Genomic DNA, 10,449 nt, shown 5'->3' with positions numbered 1-10,449 from the left:
TGAATATTTTCATATTTTGTATACAAAACAACATCAAAATACTTATCTTCTCAACACAAACATCAGTGAGAAGCAAAATTTAAAAACAAAAAAATATCCAATTGGGTATGCTTGGAAATTTTGTAAATTTTGAATTGAAAGCGTGAACGTTGCCCTTAACTGTCCGCATTTTATAAATTCTAATTGTTCCGTTTGGGTAAAACTATTTTTTTTTTAAATCTTAAACAACAATCAAAGCACGTTTCATTGTTTTGATGCGCAAATCTAGTCCTGGGTGTCATCAATCCTCCTCATTTTGCTTTACTGGCAAAATTTTATTGTTAGATATAATATGATTCCAGCAATATTCAAAATGAATAATGATGCAAAATAAAAATTAGCAGAACTATGGGCACAAAAAACGCGATCAAAAGTTAGAGCAATTCAAACATAATGAATTTATAATAATAATTTATTGAAACCAAAATATTATATTTCATTACAATGCATTTTCTGAAGGCGTATCTATTATTAGGAAAAGTAGAAAAAATTTTAAACTTTATGTGAATGAGTTGGAGCTAGAAAAATAATTCTAAAGAGTGATTTGAACTGTAATTTTAAACTATATCAATAATAAGCGTGAATTCATATTTCAGTTTCAAGAAGTGTTTATTGGGTTCGAATTTAGGGCAACTATTTATTTTATATTATTATTTTATAAAAAAAGAACAGGAAAATGAGTTTCAGCCTGTGGACAACGAAATAGGCAATGTGCTCAACAGTCGAGCGGCGCGGGTTGCATACTCATTAGCCGAGCTTGGCGGATGGTGCCAGCAGCAGTATTGGTTGCAATTACGACAGAAAAGTGGCAAAAATGGCAGCAAGAGGAGCATGCCAGAAGAGACCCATAAAGTTGGCGGCGGATATTACGGGGCCAAACAATAACACCGGCCCATCTGGCCTCCAGGAATAGAACATTGTAAACACGGCCCTTTGTCAATTTGTTCTCAAAGTCGGCACAAAGCCGCTCTCTTCTTGTGCCCATAACAATAAAAGTGTGTCCGCCAAAAATCCACTGCTCTCATCATCAGTGAAAACCAAAATAAATAGTCTGCAAGAGGGCGCTACCATAAATATTTCAAAATTTTTCACTCTTCATCCCCGAAGGCTCGGAAGACTTGCGAGCAACAAAAAGCAGAGCACTCATCAATTTGCAAAATTTATGTGACCTTCAAATACTTTCGACTACAAAATCTTGCGAGAAAAAATTGATAAAATTCTAGGAATTTAATAAATTTAGGAAATCCTTTAAAATTAAGCTGCAATGGAAAACTACGGAAGAAAAAGAGATGAAATCGTTAATTATGTTTTTTCCCTTGGCTATATTTTACTCGAGATCTTTCCTCAGTACTGAGCAGCGCTTGGTCGTGCTTGTCTCAAGCTAGTGCTCTATTAGACCCGCAGCGAGACGGTCCCTTGAGCAGCAAACCGCCTGACAGTATTCTATGCTAGAGTGGACAGCGTCTTAGCAAGTCTAAGTTGAATCAACATGCCTCCGTTTGATAATTACACTGAATCTTCGTGGAACAATGCAACTGGCAAGGTATTTTAAATTTGTTGATCAAATTTCCAATATTTCAAATTCAATTTTGATAATCATGCTTTAATACTTTTAAATTTAACGCAGACACAAGGCAAAATATATATGGGCAAGAAATTTTCTGACTTTCCAATCTTAAAATTTAATTTAATTTATTATCAAAAAGTGACAGATATACTTTTAGTTAAAAAAATTTTAAATTCAGATTAAACTAAATTTATATCAATTAATTTTTCTCCTTCATTTTGCATACAAACATTATTTTGATGAATTTGTTTGCAAACAGAACTGCACGTGCATTGGATGCCTTTCTGACGAGTGTGAAATCTCAATCAGCAAATTTCACTTGATAAAAGCTGGCGTTCTGGTTGCAGTCGTTGCTGTGCTTCTACTGTCAGTCTGCAGGTAATTTTTCACCCAATCTCCATAAAATTTGATTGAAAGGGAATGCTTCATGTGTTCAAGTGAAAAAAAAACTAAAATTTTAAACATACCATGAAATAATAATAGTTGATTAATTAACTATTTCAGAATGGTGATGCAGCTGTTTGTGAGGTACACCAACGTCAAGCAGGACAAGTGAGTTTGTTGTATTTGCGCGTCCGCAATTTTATATGTATGACCCACTTTTGTAATTTATACTCATTTTGGAAAATTTTGAAGAAATAAAATTTTGCAATTAAAATTTTTTGGATTGTAATGATTATTTACTAAAATTTCGACATAACATAACTACATTTTTTTGCCACTTTAATTCAAATGTGCAAAAATATTTATAAAAATAAGTTCAGACGAAGCCTAACGTTTAAATTTAGAGAGTAAAACGTAATCTCTTAAGAAATGCAGTGGACTTAAGATTTTGATTCATTTCATTAATTTATATTATAGCTAGGAAGTTACAAAGTGAGGTGTAATGGAAATACTGTTAGTTTTGGGCAAAAATAATTAACTTGGCTAACTTAAGGGTTAGATATTACAATAATTTGATAAATTTCAAAGTGGTAAATATATTTTTAAGTACAATAGTACAACATATAAAAATATGTCTTGAATTTTAATATTTTGATTGGCTTCCATTTTTCGTTCATTCTTAGCTGCTTGTTTATCAATGAATTTTGTGATTGAAATTTTAATTTCCTCTCTTAAATTATAAATTAGCTGATAATTGCTAAATATTATTGAAAACTTGGCAGAAAAATTGCCAGATTAAAATTCAGTCTCAATTTTAACAAGTTAAATTCATCAAAAAGGGCAAGAAAACCTTACCAGCAGCAGTTTCATGTCGAGGCGCAACCGTTAATCGAAGCTCCTCTGTTTGCCCGAAGAGACTCGTGACTGAGAAGTAAAGGCGTGTCCTCACAAGGAGACGCTTCTCCCTTGGACAGGGCGCGGCATGGAATGTAGAGTCGTTGAGGCTGACCTTTCCAGCGACGGTACACAAAACTGTTGAGCAAAGCCTGCATGGGGTTGGTCAACGCCATCAAGTACCACAGACTGATGACCACTCGGACCGGCAGGGCAAACCACAGCGTCCACAGGAGCAGACCGTTTATCAGATTAGGCAACCAGCAAACGTAGAAGGCTGCGTTGATAGCGAAAAACTTAAATCGCACAGCATCAACTAAGGCTCGCTCTCTGCAAAAAAAGGAAAAAACAAACTGATTCCAATAATTTAGCTGAAACAAGTTAAACTGGTTTTAGCCTTGTGTCTAAATATAATTGATAAGGAAAAGTATATTCGCTTCAGATTTTCTGTCTATATCTTACATCAAGGTCATCAACATAGCGGTAAGTATTGATACAAAAAATATCCTATAAGAGACATTTAGACGTTATCCTTGAAGCTGTCTGTGATTTGATAACTTTCTAATATAATATACTTTAATTTAAATACACAAAACAATTTTCAACTATGTCCTGATATTATATTATTGGCTAGATAATGATTTTTAATTAAATTCAACCTTAATCAACTCTCAACCATGCAAATACAGATATTATGTTATGATCAAATGATAATTAATTGAAGTTTGCTAAATTTATTTGTTACCTTAATTGCATTATATTTTTTTATAAGTGCTACTAAAAAATATCTAAAAAATGAATCACCAAACAAACCTGCTGGTAAATTGTCCAAGAACCCTGGCTGCTTGGAGGGTAACGTCCTTAGATGAGGCCGCATAAAGGACAGGGTTGGCAATCATAATAATTGCAATTGGAAAGTACGTGGCACAATAATTGGGCAGAATTCGAGCAAAGGCATTTGAGTCTAAGCTGTGGCAACTGCAAAAATGTACAAAAATGAGCCTAGTAAATTTATTAATCCAGTGAAAACCCCTTACTTTGCATTTGGAATGTAAAGAATTGATAGACCTACAGAAGTCAGAGCAGCTGGAATTGACCACGAAAATAGGTGGTACAGCCACGGTTGGCCTTGTTTGTCTTTCAGGACAAGTCGAACGTCAATTGCGTAACACAGAGTCCACAGCCATGTGCACATATAGAAGTACTCTATCCATGCCTATACAAAAATATCATTTAAATTAACCAATTTTCTTCTTCAATTTTTACCGAAGTGGCGAAGCAGAAAATAAGACTAGCATCATTTCCCCCTGTCGGAATGAGAGTTTGGTAGTTGATCCACAAAAGGGACCGGACAAAAACGCCCAGCGAAGCTAAAAGGTCGGCAACGGCCAGCCACATGATGATTTGACGTCCACGGGTGATTGGAAATGTTACCCATCGATTTGGAGCTGAATGAAATTCCTCTCGAGGTAGCAACTAGAATTAAATTACATGGTTATGTGAAATACAATCATCAATATTTTAAGAAACATCTTACTTGATAAATGGCTCCTAATACGCCAATAACCGAAGAAACAGCACAAACAATATTGTAAGAGGGAGAGTTAAACTCGTAAAGAAGTCCGACCTCCTCTGACCGGTTTGACCTGTGGCAGCAAAACGTTTGGATAGTGGGATCCGCCATAATTTACCTGGAAAGCAATAGGAAAAGACACAAAGATTATAAAATAAATACATACATAGTATAAGTTTGTATGTGAAATTTTCAATATTTATATAAAATCTGAAAAATTGTAATTTTGTGCATTTTAATTTCAATAAGACGCGATTGCCTTACCACTTCAGCATTATCTGCATGTGAGAGGTGTTGAGAAACTTGAAATCGAGAGCGTCTTAATAAATTTCTTTTTCGATGTAAATTACTCTCTCTTCTCGTCAGGCTGTCGCGATGTATGCCATTTCTTTTCATAAATCCAGCGAGGGCGCAGTAAGGAGCAGGTCTCAATGCAGTCAATGCAGTCAAGCCACTTATAATATCGCAAGTATGTAAATAAAAAGTAAAATCTTGAAAGAAGCCGACTTGCCGAAAAGCACGTGATCCTTTTTTATGATCCTCGTGATTAGAAGTGCCAACATAACAGAACTAATTGTCATCACCAGTAATCTAGAAAAGGTTTTTTATGTGAGTTCTCCAAAATTATTAGTTAATTTACTAAGTTGTATTTATAAATTTCTATTGATTTTTTTTCGTTGAAATATTGACTTTATCTAACAAATATAGAAATATAATATGATAAATCAATAATTTATATTTTATGTGAAGACATAACTTTAAACGTGTGGCAGCACGTTACTACTTCATATTTTTTTCTTCTCTTCGCAGCTGATTTTGATTAAATATTTGAATTTTTATTGTTGTTATGGTGCTTGCAGAATTTTAAATCTCCTTCTTGTTCGGACATCGGTGCTACTTCCTGCTTGTCCCCTTTTCGCTCTCCGCATTACAGCCAAGCGTTTAATTTTTGTGTTCAGCCCAAATGAGAGCTAGAAACAAAATTTAACGGCGCGCAGTTTATGTGTACTAAAGATGAGCAACGACTGCAATCTAGACCAAATCAAGGCCCAGGCTGGTTCTTGGAGCCTTCAGGGCGACGCAGATATGCTTGACGCCCTAGTAAAAATATCTAAGGTTCGATAATTGATTACTTTGTTAACTTTTTAGTACCAAAATAATTATAAATAATATTTAGAACGTGATTGAGAAAGCCGAGGTCACCACAAGAAAGGTCGATGATCTGTGTTTGAATTTGGACAGGGCCGACTGCGACCTTCAAAATATTTCAAACTCATTTACTGCTCTTGCCAACCAACAGTTCATTGAGAATAGAGTAGCGGAAGAAGAACCAGTCATAGCTACCGAAGAAAAAGCCAAGGAGAAGGAAATCAGCACATCTGTAAGTTTTTATTAGCAAAAGTCAAATTTATAATAATTGTAAATCGTTTTCAGGAGCGTAATAAATTGGCTAAAGAGGATATTTTGAGGAACAGTCTTGCTTTTGTTGACAAGTTTTTTGATGTGATTGAAGTTCCTAAAGCCAATGAATCAGATGATGAACATTCCAAGTGAGCTTGGATAATTTTATAATGTTTGAATGCTAATTCTCATTAACTTTAAAGGCTTCAATGTGTTTTTCAACTTAAAAATCCACACCATGGCATAAGCCTGCCATATGTAATTGGCTCTAAGGAGTTTGAGGAGGATGATTTTATTGGACTGCGACCTGCTGCTGCGATTGTTCCAAAGCCAGTTTCAGATCAAGTCGAAGAGGTCTCTTTTGATTTTTTAAATTACGTTCTGATTACAACATCTATTTTACAGCTTCAAAACTGGGAAAGCAGTTCAGGAGAACCAATCTCGAGTGAAGAAGATGGTCTTTCAGCATCTGGTGGAACTCAGAGAAGCAACCAATCCTCACAAAGGTCGTCTTTCCTCAACGAGTTATCCACAGCTATCGGAAACGGGACACCTCCAGCAGCGGAAGTTTCACAGCCAAAAATTCCATCACTTATATCAGCTTACGCTCAGAGAGGTAAAGTTAAGCTATTTAACAATTAAATAGTAAATTAACAATTAGTTTTACTGGTATAGAACCACCACCACTGTTTGGGGAAGACGACGAGGCAGAAGACTCAATTTTTGGATCTGGGGCGAACTTATTTAAGGATGAAAAAACTATTCCAGCAAAACAGCAACCCAAACCAACCACAGGTAAAATTTTTGACTAAATTGGGTTTGAAATAAGTAACTATAAAATAATTGTATTTCAGACGGGGGCAATGGAAGTCTTTTTGGAGACGACGAAGAAGACTTTTTTGATAAGCCTGTAGCTCAACCCTCAACAATGGGCTCAAGTGAGAAGAATCTTGAAAATCAACCAATCAAGGAGCAAACCAAAAAGGTATGATTCCTTGAAAGCAGAGTTGTTAAAATTCCATTAATGTTAACTTTGCAGTTGCCCCCGGGTGCAGTTTCCATTTTTGGTAACAAGCCCATAATGCCTAAACAGCGTCAGCCTTCTTCGTCATCTAAAAGCTCGTTGGATGAACATGCGGCAGTTATTCAGGTGCCTCCCGCTGCTTCAAATGTTTTTGCAGTTCCCGTTAAGCAAAGCAGGTACATTTAAACTATTCCAAGATTTTTCTTGTTATGACAACCCCACTTAATAATTGTGTCACTAAACATTTTGAACAGCTTACGTAGTTTTGTCGATAAAACTAACAAAATTATAGGATAGAATAAAACTTTAATTCAATCAATTTTTAACTACAATTTTTTTTAGTGGACTCTTCAGTGATGACTCAGATGATGATGGAGACCTCTTCGGTGCTTCCAATGTTCCAAAAGAGGTCCCGAAAAAGATGCCTCTTTTTGATGATCTGCCACCAAAACCTTTAAAAGAAGATGGACAAAAGAAAAATAACTTGTTCGACTCAGGAAGGACGTCTCTCTTTGATGACTTGGATGATAATGACCTTACCATAAATCAGCCCAAGGCACCTGAAGTAATATCACCAAATCCAGTCATCGGTGGAAAAGTGCCAGAGACCAGTATTACCAAGTCAAAACTATCTAATGAAACCAACCCCAAAGCTGCAAGTCCTGCAATAGTACCGTCAAATAAAATTTCTCTGTTTGGTGATTCAGATAGTGATGAGGATATTTTTTCAACATCCAAAGCTCCAGCCGTCAGTGACGACAGTGAAGATTTATTCAAACCAGTTGCGGTTGCACCTAAAAAGTCTGAAGTTCCCAAGCAAGATTTATTTGCATCACCAAAAGATGTTGCAAGTGTTCCTGTTGATAAGTCTGAGCCCAGCACAACTTCTGTCGATTCCACTGTTAAACTTGAAAGACATATCACTCATCCAGTTTCTTCTACAATACCAAAATCTGAAAAAATAGTAAAGCCATCTGTATTTTCCACTGCCAGTCCCCCCAAAGAGGCAAGAGCCCTGCATTTAGATTTGCAGAAAGAGCCTCCTAAAGTTGCCAACTTATTTGAATCTCCAGAGGCTGATGGAAAACCCAAAACTCCAGAGCCTCTTACCAATAAACCAGAAGAGAATGACAACAGAGTAATTGCAGGTATATATTAAACAAAATTCAATTTTTATACAAATTAGCAAGTAATTCTAAATATTTTGCAAAAATCTCATTGAAATGAAAAAAAAAATCAATGAAAAAATATTTCAATCTGAATTTAATATTATTTAGCATATAAATTTACTAGTTTTAAATCTTTAGATCTCATTCTTGAGAGAAGAATAAATTTTTAATTTAATTCACAGCGCCTTCTCAAAGTGCTGTTCGAAGAGGCCTCGCTCTCAATATTAACCCTCTGGCCCTTCTCCCTGGAAGTAAGCCTTTGAAGACACCAACGCCCATGTCCCCAACCTCACCCATGTCACAAGTCAGCAATGAACCATCACCACAAACATCACAAAAAACTGTAAAATCGCCTGAAAAAGAGGCACCACCTCCCCCAGGCACTGAGCCCATAAAAGTAGACACGGCCAGTTTTGATGATGCTCCGAAAAGGAATAGTCAACTCCTTCATCTTGGAAAGGTATAGGCTCAGTTGTTCATAATCATTTATTTCAATTTTTTTTTTTTACAAATTCCATAGGATCGGATTCGCATCAAACAGAAACGAAAACCTCCAACTCGAAAGGGTCGTCCCGCTTCAACTGAAAGCCCGACAGACCCTCTCGCATCCAACCTTGTCTCTCCAGCAACCGATGAAGACGATTTGTTTGTCGTGTCCCCCGCTCCTACGCCAGAAGAAATTTTCACCAGCTCCAGTGAAAAAGAAGCAGAAACGCCATCTTCGGTGCCAACGCTTGGCCCTTCCTCCATTTTCAACGAACCTCCTCCGCTTCCGAGCAAGGTGGATGACGTTTTCGGTGATGATGATGACTACCTTTTCTCAGACCCTCTTCCGACCATGAGTGAACCCAAAGTAGATGTGCGATTCAGTTTTGAGCCTCCACCATTGCCAACTGGAGACATGGGCATCACCGTTGATAATGATTTATTTGCGGTGAGTCCTTTGTCACCACCAGCTGATGACAAATTTTCTGTAAGACCGAATCAAAAGCAGAAGAGTCCAAGTATCGAGGGACTATTTTGTTCGGTTGAAATAGAGGCATCAAATTTATTTGCTGAAAACATCGAGAACAAAACAAATAGCAAGTCCCTTTTGAAACCTGAAGTTCTTTCAAACAATATTTTTGATGATGAGGATGATGATATTTTTGGCAGTGGTGAAACAGCAGTATCTGACACACAACAGACTGATCCGAACAGCCCTGTACCAAAAGGAAAGCCTCAACAAAATTTGAGTTCCGGGAGTGTTGAATCAGAGTCAGTTGATTCTTTAGAGAGAAATACTTCTAACACAATAATTTTCCGTGATAATGAAACACCTCCCAATACTGATGCTAATTCCAGCGTTGATATGTTTGCTGAGAATGACATATTCACGGATGCCCAAACACCAGACTCTTCTGGTGAACTACTCTTTGAAACTCCTCCGTTGCCTAATGAGGAGTCTTTTGGTTCCTTGACAAACAAAGTTGATGTTTTCCTCACACCAGATTCGTCAATGGAAGCACCAGCAAGCAAATTTCAGAAGTCGTCTGAGGAGGTTCCCAAACAGGTTATCAGTAACGAGCCTGTGGCCCTTTTCGGGGAGGATGATGACGACGATGATCTCTTTGCGTCCCCTGCTTCTAAGCCTAGCCAGGCAGTTGAGGATAAAGTGAAACCGTTACCTCAACCTGTTCAGACCACGCCCAAAGTCACAGAAAGGAAAAATGTTGTCCACGATCTTTTTGCTGAAGATGACGATAACGATCTCTTTGGCGCGCCTACTGTTGTAAAAAGTGTGCCAAGAAAACAGCCAGAGGCCACGGAAAAATTATCTACAAAATCAGAAGCCCCAGCTGATGATTTGTTTTCCAGCAATGTGTCTGGGCCTTCTAGCACTTCAAAGACATCAATCATTGATAAGAAAAAGGTACTTTAACAAAAATCGTATAAACGTATGTATGAAATATATTATTACTCAAACTTTTCAGATCTTATAAAATATCATTTCATTCATCTGTAAATGCACTATCTTTTTGCAGGAATTGATAAAAAAGAAGTCAAGCGCTTTATTTGGGGACCTGGATGATGAGGAAAATGATCTTTTTGGCAGTGCTGTGAAATCCAAAGTACCTCCAAAGCAGCAGCAAAAACCTCAAGAGAAGAGCGACAGCCAAGATTTATTTGACGACCCTCTCCTTGGTGGATTGGGATAAGCAATCAATGTTCAAATCAGGTGCATTTTTTGTTAGCAGGCATCTGCTGACTCAAAGAAGTTGTTATTTTTAAATGATTAGCCACAAGCATGTGATTCAAGAAGCATTCCTCAGTTAATATATATGAATGTACCCGTTGAAATCTATGTCAATAAAATATAATAATGTATGATCCGAGAATAACAGTATTAGTGGCCGCC

The 10,449-nt window shown here is 36.9% G+C and overlaps 2 protein-coding genes across 2 annotated transcripts; one reads left to right on the top strand and one right to left on the bottom strand.

The window, feature by feature from the left end:
- Positions 1 to 2,251: 2,251 nt before the first annotated feature.
- Positions 2,252 to 4,994, bottom strand: LOC132199832 (G-protein coupled receptor 143-like). Its single transcript, XM_059624872.1, has 6 exons — positions 4,722 to 4,994; positions 4,422 to 4,575; positions 4,151 to 4,360; positions 3,922 to 4,100; positions 3,698 to 3,862; positions 2,252 to 3,214 (listed from the first exon to the last, which is right to left on the bottom strand). The coding sequence occupies exons 2-6, from the start codon at positions 4,566 to 4,568 to the stop codon at positions 2,857 to 2,859; spliced, it is 1,059 nt and encodes a 352-aa protein (XP_059480855.1). The 5' UTR covers positions 4,569 to 4,575; positions 4,722 to 4,994; the 3' UTR covers positions 2,252 to 2,856.
- A 262-nt stretch (positions 4,995 to 5,256) lies between these two features.
- On the top strand, positions 5,257 to 10,413 carry LOC132200992 (WASH complex subunit 2-like). The gene is made up of 12 exons (XM_059626841.1): positions 5,257 to 5,573; positions 5,635 to 5,838; positions 5,892 to 6,007; positions 6,062 to 6,212; positions 6,264 to 6,474; positions 6,534 to 6,653; positions 6,713 to 6,843; positions 6,898 to 7,058; positions 7,225 to 8,030; positions 8,234 to 8,511; positions 8,572 to 9,963; positions 10,076 to 10,413. Exons 1-12 carry the CDS (start codon positions 5,472 to 5,474, stop codon positions 10,247 to 10,249), a joined length of 3,846 nt encoding a protein of 1,281 aa, XP_059482824.1. The 5' UTR covers positions 5,257 to 5,471; the 3' UTR covers positions 10,250 to 10,413.
- The last annotated feature ends 36 nt before the right edge of the window (positions 10,414 to 10,449 follow it).

The sequence above is a fragment of the Neocloeon triangulifer genome, unplaced genomic scaffold (assembly GCF_031216515.1).
Source record: "Neocloeon triangulifer isolate White Clay Creek 2 clone unplaced genomic scaffold, ASM3121651v1 ptg000014l, whole genome shotgun sequence".
Taxonomy (NCBI): Eukaryota; Metazoa; Arthropoda; class Insecta; order Ephemeroptera; family Baetidae; genus Neocloeon; species Neocloeon triangulifer.
Note: the sequence above shows the minus strand (reverse complement) of the source record. Positions and strands in the feature narration are given on the sequence as shown.